The sequence below is a fragment of the Salvelinus alpinus genome, chromosome 13 (assembly GCF_045679555.1).
Source record: "Salvelinus alpinus chromosome 13, SLU_Salpinus.1, whole genome shotgun sequence".
Lineage (NCBI taxonomy): Eukaryota > Metazoa > Chordata > Actinopteri > Salmoniformes > Salmonidae > Salvelinus > Salvelinus alpinus.
In genome coordinates this window covers 39297548-39316534 of record NC_092098.1, presented here as the reverse complement: position 1 = coordinate 39316534, position 18987 = coordinate 39297548, and the positions used below count along the sequence as shown (strand labels likewise).

The 18987-nt window shown below is 41.0% G+C and overlaps 1 protein-coding gene across 4 annotated transcripts; it reads left to right on the top strand.

The window, feature by feature from the left end:
* The first annotated feature begins 3 nt into the window (after positions 1-3).
* On the top strand, positions 4-18987 carry tmem248 (transmembrane protein 248). Of its 4 annotated transcripts, none has more exons than XM_071339279.1 (8): positions 53-198; positions 1144-1372; positions 1777-1935; positions 2235-2520; positions 9835-9985; positions 10442-10625; positions 12027-12173; positions 16676-18987. In XM_071339279.1, exons 2-8 carry the CDS (start codon positions 1310-1312, stop codon positions 16694-16696), a joined length of 1011 nt encoding a protein of 336 aa, XP_071195380.1. In that variant the 5' UTR covers positions 53-198; positions 1144-1309; the 3' UTR covers positions 16697-18987. The 4 variants fall into 4 exon arrangements, with proteins under 4 accessions (XP_071195383.1, XP_071195380.1, XP_071195381.1 ...); XM_071339280.1 differs by having other exon boundaries at positions 53-364; XM_071339282.1 differs by lacking the exon at positions 1144-1372 and having other exon boundaries at positions 4-364.

Below are 18987 nucleotides of genomic sequence, written 5' to 3'. Positions count from 1 at the left end.
CATCGCATACGCTAAATGTGTAGCTTGTGAATGCACCTATGGTGAAATTTGGCGTAAATTCTTCAGAATATTAAAATAGTACGTAAAACTAGCTACACATCTTCGCAGTGGGGGGAAACGACCGAGTAAAACAAGGTTAATAAACAAACAGATGTGTAACATTTGAGCCTCGCTGGGATAGGCAAATAATGGAAATGAGTAAGTGGTTATTTCAAAACTAAAATCCCGACTGTCCCCATTCTCCGGTCTTTACTTTTCCCGGGACTCTGCGACTAGACACGCTAGCAAGTATAGTAGCGCGCGCTAGTTAGCCCGTCAGCGAAGTCACACAATATCTGCTAACTTCGTGCGCGCTGAGAAAATGGTGAGTTTTTATTATATTTAACTATTATCTATCGTTAACATGTGTTCGATATAGCTAACGCCATGCACCCCATGTAAGTAAGGCCTTTTACTATAGTTCAGATGGCTAACTTTAGTTAATACCGGTGTCGGTGTATTTGGCTAGCTAGATGGCTAACGACGTTAGCATAACTACGTTAGTTACAGTACACCATCTGCTTTAAATGTTGATTGTTTTGGGTGACGTTAGCTAGTTTAGGTAGTTTACAAATAATCAACTCGGTTGTTTGCAATCCATATGTTAGCTAACAAACTAGCCAAAATCATTACCAGTGGCAGTATATTTTCATTCATGTATTGCATTTAACGCGTTAGCTAGCTAACGTTAACTAATTGCAGCCATAACGTTAGTTAGCTAACTAACGCTATAGCGTACTCGCATCGACCCATGCCATTGTGAATTAACTAACGTTAATAAGCTAACTACTAGATAACGTTTGTGTATTATTTTCTTTTTTAATAGGGCAACTAGCGCTAGCTAACGTTGGTAATGTAATTCTACTTTACTTGGTAGATAGGGAGCTAGCTATTTAGCATTGTAAACCAACTCAACTAGAATTGTACCAACCAAGGTAACGTTACATTGTTGTCATTCATGCCTTTTATATTCTGTCAAATTGGATTCCGAAGACCTTGCCAACAAGCAGCCTGTGATGAGACTAAAATAGATCCTTAAGTAATAAACAACAACAATCAAAGTGTGTGCAGCATGTTTCAACAGGAATATCCCTTGTCTTTCAGGTCTTATGCAAGGTTGCATGGCACCCCATTTTAGTGTGAGCTTGAACTAAGGACATTGACTTTCAGGCATCTATTTTTCGCTGTATGCAAAGAAGGGGGAAGCAGCGCATTAGTTTCTCTTTGGCAACGTGCATAGTGGTTTGGCAGCCCTGTTGAGGGCCCAGGGATGTACTCACGCAATTCACTATGGAGTTATGTCAGATGTGTGTTCATGTCTTTGATGAAAAAGGTAAGTAGACATTCTCATTACCTCACGCCACCTAATTCGCTTGTTTTCTGACAAGGATGCCAAGCTCTGATACTGTTTCTTCCCTCTTTGCAGCAATACGTTTCTTGAACCATGAAAACCACTTCTGTGTGGAGTAAATGCCAATTAATGATTGTCATAGACAATCCCTCTCTGTGCCCCAGTTGAGTCAATCAACCATGCTGTTTTTTCATACATTTTATGCCAGTATCTCAAGCTCATTATTTTCTCCAGTTAGTCACACAGCAAATGCCTTTGAGTATTTGTGTCCATTGTGTTTGTCTATGACACTTTTCATCAAGCTTGATGAGTTGAGAGACCTGGCATTGTGTGAGCCTGAGGCACAGTGAAACCAAATTAGGTGTGCATGCCTTGTCTGTCTGCAGGTGTACCTGTTAAATCCTCTGGAGAACCTGAGGAGCTACATCAATAATCGTCCGCCACTGGTCATCTTTATGGTCAGCGTCAGCGCCGTGGCCATCGCCTTCCTCACCATCGGCTACTTCTTCAAAATCAAGGAGATCAAATCCCCAGAGATGACTGAGGTAGGAGGGACATGCCTCCCACTGGTACATCAATACTGATGCTGTCATAGGAACATGTACAAAACCCATGCAGCAGGAGGTTTCTTGATATCTGAAGCTGAACTATACATGGCTGTCATACATCAAAGTTATTAGCTCATTTAGCCAAACTAATTTCTTGAAGTTTGACTTGATAGTCACAATTTAACCTAACCATATTATTGGTGATTATTTAAAAATAGTCAACAGCCATAAGCTGTGCTATCCAACACCAGAGCCACAGATGGATAGATGCATGACTGTCTCCTCCCCTTCTCCAGGACTGGAACATCTTCCTTCTGCGCTTCAACGAGATTGACTTCTGCGTATCAGAGAATGAGACGCTCAAGCACAGCCTGAACGAGTCAACCACGCCCGAAAGCACGGTGACCAGCGGCCAGGCGCGCTCCAGCACCCAGGCCCCGCTGCTCCTGGAGGACCCGGGCCCAATCAATATCTCTGTGCCCATCACCCTTACCCTGGACCCCTTGAGGCCCTTCGGGGGCTACTCACGTAACATCACCCACCTCTACGCCACCGTTTTGGTGGGACAGGTTGGCCTGGCCGGTGAGTCCACTTGTGTCTTCAGTCCCTTCTTCCTCCACATGTTACAGGGTCTATGTGCATTAATCCTTTTCACACTATCGTACCGAGCTGCTTAAATGCTTTCTTTCACATTGTCATTGTCAGCACAGGTCCAGCAACTATGGTAGATGCACAGTCTAAAAAAGCCCCTCTGTGTTGAAGTGTGTTATTTGACTGTCCAAGCCAACATATTATTTATTTAGTTGTGAGTTCGATTCACCTGTAAGTGGATGCAGGAAAGCGGTGGATTTATGACTGTAAGTAGCCATCCTTTGTGTAAGCATTTGTTTTGTGTTTTTGTCACAACTTCTCAGGAGTCTGAGTGTTGTTAGCCAGTTCTTTGGTGGTTCAGTCAATCCTTTATCGATAGGTTTTGAGTTACCACTTTTCATGGGGCGCTGAAAGAGTGGCTCAGTGGGAGTGAACAGTGAAGCATTGTATAGTCAATCAGTGGCTAGTAGTCCAGATACTACTCCCAGTCTGTCCCGTGGTAGGGCGAAGAACAAAGTGCCTTTGGCCTTTGTTGCTACAGAGTGTGTTTCAGGCCCAGACTGAATAGGTATTGATGTATCCCCCCCTTTTTTTGTTTGTTGTTGTTGCAATTTGCCACTCAACTGAGACAATAGTCCCTTGTCAACATAAGGATTATTAGAAATCAATGCCAAATTCCTTCTCCGTGCACGTCACCTGCAGGCTTTGCATGGGCATAGTAGGCCAGTCTCAAAGCTGTCTGACTGTTTGAAAATGTATGTTTGCAGTTCAGTGTTTTCTGGATCAAAAGGGACTTAGGTGGTGGGTGTGGCAGGGGACATGGTAGGAGGCGTGACATTTTAAAGGCAATCATCTTGGCGGTGTAAAGACATTTTTAATTTAAGCCAGTTTCCTGCAACTCTACAATTTTTTTCTGAAGCTGAGATAATAATTTTTAGATTTGATGCTAATTTCCTGCTATTCTACATATTCTGCCATGGAGCTGAGAGAAATGTACAGTTTTTAAAGCAGTGCTGTGTTTTGCTCAAACATAATAATAAAATCAATACTGTCAAATTCATTGTTCTTGGATTTTTCAGTTATCCCTCACTGTCTAGCTTTTATTTTGAGATTTGTTAGTTCTCAAAGATTATATTATAAAAAAATATATATGTAGAGGTCCATTATCTTTTCTACATACTTCAAATCAAACTTTATTTGTCACATGCATCGAATACAACAGGTGTAGACCTTAACGTGAAATTCTTACTTACAAAACTTTAACCAACAATGCAGTTCAAGAAAGAGTTAAGAAAATATTGACCAAATAAACAAATAAAAAAAAAAAAATAATAATAATAAAAATTAACACAATAAAATAACGAGGCTATATACAGGGGGTACCGGTACCGATTCGGTGTGCGGGGGTACAGGTTAGTCAAGGTAATTTGTACATGTAGGTAGGGGTGAAGTGACTATGCATAGATAATAAACAGCGAGTAGCAGCAGTGTAAAAACAAATGGCGGGGGTCAGTGTAAAATAGTCTGAGTGGCCATTTGATTAATTGTTCAGCAGTCTTATGGCTTGGAGATAGAAGCTGTTAAGGAGCCTTTTGGTCCTAGACTTGGCGCTCCGCACTGCTTGTCTCTGACACTGCCAAGTATATAGGTCCTGGATGGTAGGAAGCTTGGCCCCAGCGATGTACTGGGGTGTATGTGCTATATTCTGTAGCGCCTTACAGTCAGATGCCGAGAAGTTGCCTTACCAGGCAGTGATGCAACCGATCAGGATGCTCTCGATGGTGCAGCTTTAGAAATTTTTGAGGATCTGTGGATCCATACAAAATCTTTTCAGTCTCCTGATGGGGAAAATATGTTGTGCCCTCTTCACGACTGTCTTGGTGTGTTTGGGCTGTCGTGGAAATTCTTACACAGGGACACTCGAAGTCTATCTTAATTGAATCATTGTTTATTTGTCAGCGCGCTAGAGAGGTTCCAACCAACTCAATTAGAGGTCGACCGATTATGATTTTTCAATGCCGATACCGATTGTTGGAGGACAAAAAAAGCCGATACCGATCAATCGGCCGATTTATTAAAAAATATATATATATATAATTTTTTTTAAATATATATATCATACACACACACATTTTTGTCATAATGACAATTGCAACAATACTGAATGAACAATGAACACTTATTTTAACTTAATATAATACATAAATACTAACACGCACACAGCTGTGAAGTGACAATGATACTGAAGAGTCTGCTTAGGAGACAAATACTCTCAACTGTTTGAATAAAAATAGAGTTTAAGTTACCTGTGATGAATGTTGAAAACAAAAACTTTCATTTCTATATGCAGGAAATCCTATTTTAATAATGGGCATGGTAAGATTTGACAACCAAAGTGCGAGTCATAATTCCCATGACACCTTCTAGCAAAATCTGAAAAGCGCTTCCTTCATTTATTCCATAGGATATTTTTAGATTCACTTAAAATAAGGTCTGTGTTTCGTGTAGGCTTACATCACTGTGCCAATTTTATAACTGTGTAGATATCCATAGGACAAGGTAACTCTGATCAATATTGGCTAAATATAAGCGAAGATCATTTTTTTTGTAGAGTGGATTTATGAAAATATATTGACAAACGTTACCTTATCCTAGTGAGATTTACACGGGTATCAAAACGTCGAGGCGGTTTAAGCCTGCACGAAACACAGACCTTATTTGAAGTAGATCAAGACATTCTCTATGGAAGACATGAACGGTAAAATAACGAAGGAACCCCTTTCAAATTCAGCCGCAAGTTATTACAGGAATTATAACGCGTCGACTATTTCTCTCTAAACCATATACCTTTGACTAATCCGGGAACTATCACCTCGAAAACAAAACGTTTATTTGTTCCATATTTTATCTAAAGGGTGGCATCCATGAGTCTAAATATTCCTGTTACATTGCACAACCTTCAATGTTGTCATAATTACGTAAAGTTCTGGCAAATTAGTTCGCAAAGAGCCAGGCGGCCCAAACTGTTGCATATACCCTGACTCTGCGTGCAATGAACGCAAGAGAAATTACACAATTTCACCTGGTTAATATTGCCTGCTAACCTGGATTTCTTTTAGCTAAATATGCAGGTTTAAAAATATATACTTGTGTATTGATTTTAAGAAAGGCATTGATGTTTATGGTTAAGTACACATTGGAGCAATGACAGTCATTGATTGATTGTTTTTTATAAGAGAAGTTTAATGCTAGCTAGCAACTTACCTTAGCTTACTGCATTCGCTAACAGGCAGGCTCCTCGTGGATTGCAATGTAATCAATGCAAGATTGGATCCCCCGAGCTGACAAGGTTAATAATCTGTCGTTCTGCCCCTAAACGAGGCAGAACGTTCCTAGGCCGTCATTGAAAACAAGAATGTGTTCTTAATTGACTTGCCTAGTTAAATAAAGATTAAATAAAGGTGTAAAAAAATAAATAAAATAAATCGGCGCCCAAAAATACCTACTTCCGATTGTTATGAAAACTTGAAATCTGCCCCGATTAATCGGTCGACCTCTAAACTCAATGCACCATAGTACACATGTCAATCAGGAGCTCTGCCTGGGCAGTCCCAGCTGTTGTCTTATATATGGCTATACAAGTTATATTTGCATGATTTAGCATAATTAATTGATCATTACCATTTTGTTTCATTCATGTGACCGACCAATACCTCATGAGGCTTCTTATCTCTAAGCTGAGACCTTTAACTGAGTTCTTTCGTTCGTAAAAACAAGGTCTGGGCGTACTGCCAAATTGCAGCTACTGATAGTGAGGATTCGTTCAGTCAGCCACTTGCATGAACAAAGAAATTAGTTAAGAAAAACACAAAAATAAAAATGTGCAATACAAGACCATGATAGTTAGTTGGTGATGTGGACACCAAGGAACTTGAAACTCTCGAACCCGCTCCGCTACAGCCTCGTCGATGTTAATGGGGGCCGGTTCGGCCTGCCTTTGCCCGTCGTCCACGATTAGCTCCTTTGTCTTGCTCACATTGAGGGAGAGGTTGTTGTCCTGGCACCACACTGCCAGGTCTCTAACCTCCCTATAGGCTGTCTTATCGTTGTCGGTAATCGGGCCTACCATTTGTGTCATCAGCAAATTTAATGATGGCGTTGGAGTTGTATTTGGCTACGCAGTCATGGCTGAGCAGGGAGTATAGAAGGGGACTAAGCACGCACCCCTGAGGGGCACCAGTGTTGCAGCTCAGCGTGGCAGACGTGTTGCGTGATATCTGATTAAGTCGTTTACACTCAGTGTTTTTCCATCCCAATAGTTTTTTTGTCCTGCCCAAGGATTTCAATGGCAGAAAAACCCCTGCAGTCAGCGTTTGTTTTCCCCCCACAATACAACTTTACATGTGAATTGAATGACATATATTGATGGAGGCTAAATGGGCTGTTGCAGGACATATGTCATATTCCTTACAGTGGAGCTATTGTCAACTGCACATTCTTTACATGTCCAGGGGCCAACTGTGATGCTGTTTTACCTGTCGGGTGTACTTCCAAGCAACGTTTCCTCAATTTTGGCACTGACCAAACTCGGTGCAACTTCCGGTGCATGTTAAATGAACACTGAGGCTGTACTAGCTTTACATTTTAAGTGGCCAAGTAGGCTACTGTGGCTATTTGATCATAATGTAGGCCTACCAGAGTGGCCTACCAAGAAAAACAATGGAGAAAAACACATCCCTGTTCTATCATTCAGCCTACGGTAGCAGCCATTCTGTGGTGTTCAATGCTTACATTCCATGAGACTAAGAAAAACAAAAACATGCAGGGCTTGCCATTAACCTGTTTATCCACTTGTCCTTCAGACAAGGAGGTGACTGAACATGTTGTGTTTGATGCAAGAAACTACTTTACAGAATCAGACAGTATGCTACCTTCTGCCTATTGGCTACTTACCTTATTCTGTCTCAAAATACAACACTGTCCCTTTTAACCTCTACTGGATCAATGTCCTCCCCCCCCCGCGGGATGATTGAGGTAACGTGCGCTAATGTGATTAGCATGACGTTGTAAGTAACCAGAACATTTCCCAGGACATAGACATATCTGATATGTGCAGAAAGCTTAAATTCTTGTTAATCTAACTGCACTGTCCAATTTACCGTAGCTATTACAGTGAAAGAATACCATTATATTGTTTGAGGAGAATGCACAGTTATGAACTTGAAAATGTATCAATAAACCAATTAGGCACATTTTGGCAGACTTAATACAACATTTTGAACAGTAATGCAATGGTTCATTGGATCAGTCTGACACTTTGCACATACACTGCTGCCATCTATTGGTCAAAATTGAAATTGCGCCTAGAGTCCTATGTCATATAATGGTTTTTCTCTTGCATTTCAAAGATGATGAAAAGGAAACGCTTTTCTTTTTTTGCCAGATCTAATGTGTTATGTTCTCCTACATTAATTTTACATTTCCACAAACTTCAGTGTTTACTTTCAAATGGCATCAAGAATATGCATATCCTTGCTTCAAGTACTGAGCTACAGGCAGTTAGATTTGGTATGTAATTTTAGGCTATTCTCATTTTTTAAAAGGGTCCGATCCTTAACCTCTCTTGGGTACGTGAGACGTTAGCGTCCCACCTCTTCAACAGCCAGTGAAACTGCTGGGCGCCAAATTCAAATACAGAAATACTCATTATAAAAATTCAGAAAACAAAACATTTTACATAGGTTTAAAGATTAACTTCTTGTGAATCCAACCACGGTGTCAGATTTAAAAAAAAATGCTTTACGGCGAAAGCATACCTTACGATTATTTGAGAACATAGCCCACTAGACAAATCATTACAAACAGTAACCAGCCAAGTAGAACAGTTACACAAGTCAGAAATAGAGAGAAAATTAATCCCTTACCTTTGTCGATCTTCATATGGTTGCACTCAGCAGACATTAATTTACTCAATAAATGTTCCTTTTGTTCGATAAAGTCTCTTTATATCCAAAAACCTCAGTTTTGTTTGCGTTTTCTTCAGTAATCCACAGGCTCAAACGCAGTCAAAACAGGAAGACAAAAAAATCAAAATTGTATCCATAAAGTTCATAGAAACATGTCAAACGATGTTTATATTCAATCCTCAGGTTGTTTTTAGCCTAAATAATCGATAATATTTCAACCGGACAATAACGCAGTCAATTTAAAAGGTAAACAAGAAAGGCACTCTCTCGGTCTCGCGCATGAAAAAGCTCTGTGACACTTTAGGGTCCACTCATTGACTGCTCTTACTTCCTAATTTTTCAGAATTCAAGCCTGAAACAATTTCTAAAGACCGTTGACATCTAGTGGAAGGCATAGAAACTGCAATTTGAGTCCTAAGTCAATGGATACTGTAGCATTGAATAGAAAACTACAAAACCAACAAAAAAAACTACTTCCTGAATGGATTTTTCTCAGGTTTTCGCCTGCCAAATCAGTTCTGTTATACTCGCAGACACTATTTTAACAGTTTTGGAAACGTTAGAGTGTTTTCTATCCAAATCTACCAGTTATATGCATATCATATCTTCTGGGCTCAAGAAGCAGGCAGTTTAATTTGGGCATGCATTTCATCTCAAAATTCCGAATGCTGCCCCCTACCCTAGAGAAGTTAAGTTAACACATAAAGATCTTTACCTGTCTTGCTTTTCAAAGATGGCTAGAAATGTGCACGTTGTGCTTTTGTTGGAAGCAATCACTCTCCATTGTTGACTATAAATGAGCTATAACTGGGCTAATAACTCACTAACTAGCAAAGAATATGAACAAATGTGTACACATGGCTACATGCAACTCTCACTTTGATCTCAAAACAAGCGCATCTACTCACGACCGCTCATGCTGTAGCCTAAACACAGTCCAGTTCAAAGTGAATGGCACAGATCCATATATGACAATGCCTATTTGCATATAGGCCTACTGCAGCTCTGATTGGTTATGGCGCACCGGTCTGTGTAGAGTACTGACTTGCCTGTCAGTGTAATAGAATCCTATTCTAATGGCACTACCTATAAGAACATCTCTTTGCATACTAAATCTTGCGTAGTTCGTTTTTGTTTCGGTATATTACATTGAAAGTGGCTAATATTGCGTTGATTCGATCACAATTCCCAAAGTTGAGCGAAACGTTGACAGTGTTAACTAAAGGGGAGAACTGTAGAAAGTTGAGTGAAGTTCAATCTTATTCTGTGTGGCAGTCCGATGGGAGCTGCACGCATCTTAGAGGGAACATTGCTTACGTGTGTGTGTGTGTCCTCAAAGGCAGGGATGCCCACGAGGAGATGAACATCACCTTCACACTGCCAGCGTCGTGGAATTCTGATGAGTGCGTGCTGCACGGCCACTGTGAACAAGTGGTGTTTAGCACTTGTATGACCATCACTGCTGCCAGCAACGTCTTCCCTGTCACAGTGTGAGTGCCACTAAACCCCTGAATTGTGATGCATCCATATACTAAATGATCTTTGTATTTCATGACTAGACCTGTATTTGATAGTCAATGTTGGACTTGCATTTAGGCAATCTTGTAATACGTATAGTGAAATATAAAAATTTATTTTTGACATTGGAATAAAACTGATGGAATCATCAGTCATTTGCTCATGACAGTGAATAACCTCACATCAGTAACACTGACAACTAAGTGCACACTGTTCGTAGAATATCAGTTGTACTACGGTACAAGGAGACTTTTGTATTAAATTCAAGTTTTATCAAACTGCGTACTAAGCATTGGTGCGAAACTTCATGGTCCAAACAGAATAGTCTTAACACAGAACAAAGATTTTTCATGACCACGTCTCCTGACCATAACAAAATAGAATGAAACAGGGCAAGGTATTCAAGTTTATTAAATGTTGCCTTCCAGGCAACCGCCCCACTGTGTCCCAGAGACCTACACCAACGCCACGTCCTGGTACAAGATCTTCACCACGGCCCGTGACTCGGACACCAAGTACACGCAGGACTACAACCCTTTCTGGTGTTACAAAGGAGCCATCGGGAAGGTGTACCACACCCTCAACCCCAAGCTGACCGTCATCGTGCCAGACGTGAGTCAGCAGCCACTGTCTGCAGCAGTGCTGTTTTATGTCCGAGTCCCTAATGGCAACGTATTCTCTAGTGCACAGCTATTAACCAGCTCCCTATGGGTGCCATTTCAGACGCAGCCTGTGTTTGTGGATAACCTTGCTGAGGGTTTAGACTGAGAACATTTTAGAGTAAAGCTTTTTACACTACATGGCCAAAAGTGCTCGTCAAACATCTCATTCCAAAATCATGACGTTAATATGGAGTTGGTCCTTCCTTTGCTGCTATAACAGCCTCCATTCTTCTTGGAAGGCTGCGTGGACTTGCTTCTATTCAGCCACAAGCATTAGTGAGGTTGGGCACTTATGTTGGTCGATTATGCTACCTGTTCCAATGAATAGTGCCAACCATAAAGTTTGCTTGAGGAGGAATAATGGTCTGGGGCTGTTTTTTTCTTCATGGTTCGGGCTAGTCCACTTAGTTCCATTGAAGGGAAATGTTAACGCTACAGCATACAATGACATTCTAGGCGATTCTGTGCATCCAACTTTGTGGCAACAGATTGGGGAAGGCCCTTTCCTGTTTCAGCATGACAATGCACCCGTGCAAAAAGCGAGGTCCATACAGAAATGGTTTGTTGAGATCGGTGTGGAAGAACTTGACTGCCCTGCACAGAGCCCTGACCTCAACCCCATCGAACACCTTTGGGATGAGTTGGAACGCCGACTGCGAGCCAGGCCTAATCGCTCAACATCAGTGCCAGACCTCACTAATGCTCTTGTGGCTGAATGGAAGCAAGTCCCCGCGGCAATGTGGAAAGCCTTCCCAGAGGAGTGGAGGCTGTTATAGCAGCAAAGGGCGGACCAACTCCTTATTAATACCCATGATTTTGGAATTAAATGTTCAACAAGCCGGTGTCCACATACTTTTAGCCATGTAGTGTTTGTAATCAAAATGAGTCCTTTTAAGAAGATAAGTACTGTTTTTGGTATACAGCTTGGACATAGGCGCTTGTCTAGTTTAATTATGTGTAACTTCATATCGTGAGTGATTTTTATCATCCTGTGTTCTCTTCAATTCTATAATGCATTCATAATGGAAACTGTAAATCTAAATCCCCAAGTGCACATTAGCTAATATGTTCTAACTGACTAAAGATAGAGCAATATTGCAGAAGCACAATTTGCAATTAAATTACATTTGACTTTAACCAGATTTATCCTAGGGGACCAATGGCATTATTCAATTACCAACCAGTTTTCCTAAAACATTATTTATATTTGAAATGACAGGAACAATACATGGGGGGGGGGGGCGAAATGGCTATTAGAGAAAATAGCCAGTTTCCAAGTACAGTATGCAGTATGTTGTCCTTCATGAGGTAGTGTTTACCTGGCGCTGAGGCTATTTCTCTCTTTTTGCAGGACGACCGCTCACTCATCAACCTGCACCTAATGCACACCAGCTACTTCCTCTTTGTGATGGTCATCACCATGTTCTGTTATGCTGTCATCAAGGGCCGGCCAGGGAAAGTACGGACAACCACCAACCCTGACTTTTGCGCTGAAAAGGTAGGTGTAGGGTAAAGTTGCCCTTAGACACTGATCTTGGGTCAGTTTATAATTTTCCACCACTAATGGTTGAGGTTTGGTGGAGGCAAAGCTGATCCTAGATCTGTATCTAGAGGAAACTTCACCCGGAGTGAAAAGGTACAACAGAATGCAATACAGAGCAATAATACACAGCACAACACAGCTAGTCACCTTTTATATCGTATTAAACAGTGTGAAAAGATATTGCTGAGTCTCTGGGGTAAAACTGTCATTTTGTTAATAAAACCAATAAATGCCGTCCCTTCTACCTCCCGAGGGAGTTTTCAGCTGTTATCGTGACTGGGAGTTTTCAGCTGTTATCGTGACTGTTGTATACACTCCACCTCAGGATAAGAAAAATAACAAGCTGGCACTTAGTGAACTGTACAAGGCTATAATCAAGCAAGAACATCTACATCCAGATGCTGGATTTCTGGTTGCCAGATTTATTCTGCTTCACTAAGATAAGTGATGCCCAATTTCAATCAACACGTCTCCAACGGCCCAAGGGACGATAGTCCTAGACCACTGTTATTCTACCCGCAAGCATACAAGGCCACCCTCGTCCACCATTTGGCAAATCAGATCACGACTCTGTACTCCTGCTTCCAGAAACTCAAACATTAAGTACCTGTGACACTCTCCATTGAGAAATGGTCACCAGAATCGGAGCTTATGCTGCTTTGCTAGCGCTGATTGGAATATGTTTAACATTGACGAGCTAACCACCCCCGTCACCAGTTTCATTAGAAAATGGATCGGCGACATTGTCCCCACAGTGAGGGTTTGCTGTTTCCCCAAAGACGAGCCCTGTATTAACACTGAGGTTGGTGCTAAAGGACAGGGCTACTGCACACAGAGCTATCGTAGACAATCTTGAAGCAACCGTGGAGGACCGGAATAAGTACAAGAAGTCCCGCTATGACCTCCGCAGAGTCATCAAACAAGCAAAAGGACAGTATAGGAATAAGGTGGAATCATACTACAAAGGTTCCAACGTCCGCCGCATGTGGCAGGGGCTACAGTCCATTACGGATTACAAAGGAAGACCCAACCGTGATCTGCCCAACTATGCCTCTACCAGACGAGGTTAATGCATTTTATGCACGCTTTGACAATAACGACATCGTGCCGGGTGTGAGGGACGTCCTACCCAGAGGATTGGGTGATCTCGTTCTCCGAGAACGATGTGAGAAAGGTCTTTAATCAGGTTAACACACGCAAGGCCACGGGGCCCGACGGTATTCCAGAGCGTGTTCTCGGAGCATGCGCAGGACAGCTGGCAGGCATATTCACGGTCATTTTCAACCTCTCCTTTTCCATCTGTAATCCCCACGTTTGTCCCAGTCTGTAATCCCCAAAGAACTCTTAAGGCTTCATGCCACAATGACTACCACCCTGTAGCACTCACTTTTGCAATCATGAAGTGTTTGAGAGGCTGGTTATGGCACACATTAACTTCTACTTGGTCACCATCCCGGATCCGGGAGCATCCTCATCAGTAAAAAAGCTGAATAGCATAGCCTAGCATAGCGCCACAAGTAAATACTAGCATATAAATATCATGAAATCACAAGTCCAAGACACCAAATGAAAGATACACATCTTGTGAATCCAGCCATCATTTCCGATTTTTAAAATGTTTTACAGCGAAAACACTATGTATTTCTATTAACCACAATAGCAAAAGACTCAACCGCATATTTTCACAATTTTTTTACCGCATAGGTAGCTATCACAAAACCGACCAAATAGAGATATAATAAGTCACTAACCAAGAAACAACTTCATCAGATGAGTCTTATAACGTGTTATACAATAAATCTATGTTTTGTTCAAAAATGTGCATATTTGAGGTATAAATCATAGTTTTACATTGCAGCTACCATAAAAAATATCACCAAAGCAGCCGGAATAATTACAGAGAGCAATGTGAAATACCTAAATACTCATCATAAAACATTTATGAAAAATACATGGTGTACGGCAAATGAAAGATTAACATCTTGTGAATCCAGCCAATATTTCAGATTAAGTGTTTTACAGCGAAAACACAATATAGCATTATATTAGCTTACCACAATAGCCAACCACACAACCGCATTCATTCACCGCAAAGGTAGCGATCGCAAAAGATATACAATTATTCACTAACCTTGACAAACTTCATCGGATGACAGTCCTATAACATCATGTTACACAATACATATATGTTTTGTTCGAAAATGTGCATATTTAGCGGTACAAATCGTGGTTTTACAATGTGAATACATAGCCAAACTGCACAAAATTATCCGGAGATATTTTGGACAGTCACCTAATCTAATCAAAGAACTCATCATAAACTTTACTAAAAAATGCATGTTGTACAGCAAATGAAAGATACACTAGTTCTTAATGCAATCGCCATGTTAGATTTTTAAAAATAACTTTAGTACGACATACAGCTTACGTTATAGCGAGACAGCGCCTGCAATGAGGGCGGAAAATAGAACTAAACATTTTCCACAGAAATACGAAATAACATCATAAATGGTTCCTACTTTTGCTGAGCTTCCATCAGAATCTTGTACAAGGAGTCCTTTGTCCAGAATAAATCGTTGTTTGGTTTTAGAATGTCCTCTTCTCCTGTCGAATTAGCAACCAAAGCTAGCCAAGTGGCGCGAAGATGTCCATCTTCACCAAACGCAGAGAACGGAAAACGCCAAAACTCCCGATAAACGTTCAATAATCTGATAAAACTATATTGAAAAAACATACTTTACGATGATATTATCACATGTATCAAATAAAATCAAAGCCGGAGTTATTAGACGTCTATACCGAACGCTTTTCAGAAGCCAATGTCGATGTCCTTCCCGCGCCTTGCTAGACAAAGGAAATTGGGGTCACGTCATTCCAAGAGCTCTTGTTCGACCTCAGATCAAGCTAGACACCCCATTCCACCTCCCACTGCCTGTTGACATCTAGTGGAAGGCGTATGAAGTGCATGTATATCCATAGATTTCAAGCAAATGAATAGGAAGGCCCTGGAACAGAGCCTTGATTTCAGATTTTTCACTTCCTGTCAGGAAGTTTGCTGCAAAATGAGTTCTGTTTTACTCACAGATATAATTCAAACGGTTTTAGAAACTTGAGAGTGTTTTCTATCCAATAGTAATAATAATATGCATATTGTACGAGCAAGAATAGAGTACGAGGCAGTTTATTTTGGGCACAATTTTTTACAAGTGAAAATAGCGCCCCCCTATTGACAAAAAGTTAACTCTGTCCCAGACACCCTAGACCCACTTCAATTTGCATACCGCCCCAACAGATCCATAGATGAAGCAATCAATTGCTCTCCACACTCCTCACCCACCTAGATAAGAGGATTACCTATGAGAATGCTGTTCATTGACTACAGCTTAGCGTTCAACACCTCCGCCACGCTGACCCATAACACAGGGGTGCCACAGGGGTGTGCTTATTCCCCTCCTATACTCTCTGTTCACCCACGACTGCGTGACCACGGACGATTTCATCACCATCAAGTTTGCTGACGACATGACGGTGGTAGGCCTGATGAGTCAGCCTACAGGGAGGAGGTCAGTGACCAGGCAGTGTGGTGCTAGAACAACAACCTCTCCGTCAACGTCAGTAAGACCAAGGAGCTAATGGGGGGGTGAGAATGCCCACATTGACGGGAGCTTCAAATTCCTCATATCCAAATCACTAAAGGCTTAAAATGGCGACAGCGCCTCCATCTCAGGAGGTTGAAAAAATTTGGCATGGTCCCTCATTCTCAAAGTTCTACAGCTGTACCATTGAGAGCATTTTGACTGGCTGCATCACTGCCTGGTATGGCAATAGCACCTCACTACAGAGGGTGGTGCGCTCAGCTCAGTACATCACTGGGGCACAGCTCCCTGCCATCCAAGACATCTATATCAGACGGTGTGGTAGGAAGGCCCGGAAAATCGGTAGACTCCAACCACCCAAGCCATAGACTTTTCTCTCTGCTTCTGCACGGCAAGCGGTACCGGTGCATCAAGTCTGGCACCAACAGGCTCTCAGCTTCTAACCCCAAGCAATAAGACTGACAAATAGCTAGCAAAATAGCCACACATACGGAGTTATACTTATTGGCCTTTTCTTTTTACACTGACTTTATGCACACTCACAGGCCCGACACACTCAGTCAATCTGCTCACTCACACATAATATTTATATATGCACATACATACTTGTGCATGTGACATTAAAACTTGAAAATTAAACACCGATTTCCAGGTGTCTGATTACAGTATCTGACGGAGCATTCCCGACATGCCTGAGCACTACAAAAATCTGGTTGCTCCTGTTTTACAGTTGACTTGGCTCATTAGGAAACTGTTATTCAGCATAACATCCCTAGGGTCCTCATTTGTACGCTGTGACAGACTAGTCGGTTAGAGGGATGATTCTGCAGTAGCATGAATTTATTTTTTCTCTCCTCTCAGGTGGCCTTGTCAGAGGGGTAAGAAGAACTCTAGGATCGCCATCAGAACTGAAATATAACCGAGGATGAAGTAAAATAAAAAAAGACCAGTTGCCTACTGAACCCTGAAAATAATACTGGGCTGTACAGCTCTGTGAATGCATTTTTCTGCAATGTTGGATCACTCCAACCAAAGACATATAAGTGCCTGTATCTACTGTGTAAATATTTGTAGGAACTCTTGAATTCAGTACAGAAACAGTTTGCCTGAGCCCCCCCGTGCCATTGGTGACAAAATTCCAAAATGCAATATCAGCAAAGCTAGAAGTCCTAACGCAAAATTGACTGAATGGGAACTGCACTTCCACATTGTCACCAGTCTTTGTCCCATTTTCGTCACACATTTGACCCTCACATAATCCAGTCCGGGTAATACAAGTTCCTGCGTCTCTTCATGTGTGTATGGTGAAAAGTTTTTGGTTTCCTCGTGACAACGGGCCTTTGTCACACTGAAATAAGATTTTGCTGCCTTTCTCTTCCCCTTCAGTTTCTTCATCATTCACTTGTGTATTCTTGAGTGGTTTATCCTTGCTTGCATTCTGAAAGTCCTGCAATTGTGTGTGTGGGAGGCCGGCTTACCCGCCTCAGGAGTGTTTTAGGCCACAAGCCTTTTATAGCACCTGGAAGTTAAATTTTAACTGACAAGAGGCCTGGCTATGTCAAGTGGACTTCTAGAAAGATTGGTAGCAACAAAATGTCAACCTCCATCTCCTATGTTCTTCCAATAAGCTTGTTGCTTTAAATCAAGTGTTGTGATACTTCTGACATCTAAGCTTGTCATGCATAGCAGAAAGAACGCTCTTTTTCCTTGAATTTAGTGTATGCTGACGACTGGTATGCCCTTGAGTAATTGAATGTTGGAATGCACGTTAATAATTTTTTGTGTTTTATTTTAAGCACTTTTTTAAATGTGGGTTCTGGTAATGGTGAAGTGTGTAATTGTGGAATGATTTACTGTATATGACAAAGCTCTTCACTGGCAACGATTAATCCATTTAGATTCACCTCTGTTTTTAAAAATTATTTCAATTTGTTCCGTTATTGATATACTTAATGAATGTAAAAGGTACACAATCAATTTACAGCAGCGATCCAACATTACAACTATGATAACTAAATGTAAAAAAATGTATTCCAAACAATTTGGAATGTGATGTACCTTTTTGATTAGATTTTAGTTTTGTCAATGAGCCTTTACCCCAAACTTTAATTTCCAGTTTTGTTTTGACAGAACAGTATTTTCATTATATTGTTGTTTTTCTTGTTGCAATTACTTTATTTAAATTGCATATTTTTCATCTGTCAGTTTCTCAAACATGTCAGTATGATCCTAGCTTTTATTTGCAGATTATTTAATTGATCCCTTATCATTTTTAGAATTGGTTTTCGGATTTCATTTGAAATGGGTTTTAAGGGTGCTGTCATATCAACTTTGGTTTTCCTGCAGTAGCTAACCGAGTGTGGCATACAATACATGCTCCCCCCTCCATAGAACTGCATTAATTCCACTGATATCTCCTCTCTTGTTATTTCAGAAGTTCATGTTAAGGTTAAAACTAGTGCTTTCAGTCAGAGCTGAATATATTACATTGTAGTGTGTCATTTCATAAGTACATAGTAAAGACTGTGTCCTGGGTTGATGGGTGACAAACAAAGCATTGTGTTGTCAGCCCAGCAACCATTCATTGTAATGCCTATGATTTTGTCCTTTTCTTCCCTGTGAGAAATGCCTGCCCATTTGAAAGATTGCCTTATTACTTTGTTGTTTTTGTCCTCGAAGTAGATGGCTGTAGGTCTGTCTGTTTTGCTTTCAGTTCATGCTCATCATCCCGTCATTCAGAATTATCTCCATAGGCTTCACATCAGGCTTAGCTTGCTAAAGGTGTACCTGGGTTTTGTCACACCCTATATGTAGAATAGTTGACTATACGATCACCAACATTTTGTATTATGGTACAGGAGGTATGAATTTGGTAGACATGAATTTGACCTTACTCTCACAGCACAGGATATTAGTTATGTGTTCTCACCCGGACCTTAAATGTTACGACATCCATCCCCCAATACTGAGCATGGCAACCAGTTGACCTTGTTTTCCTTCATTTCTTATAGCAGCCATTGTGCCTTTTGCACTAACCTGCTGCACCATCCCAGTAAATAGCTCCTCTGTTTAAATGTGAATACAAGGGGTCAAAGGTAACGATGACCAAAACTTTTCTCCAGTGCAACTGTAAATTATTTGAGTTGAAATAAACTTGTCATCTGTTGAAGATA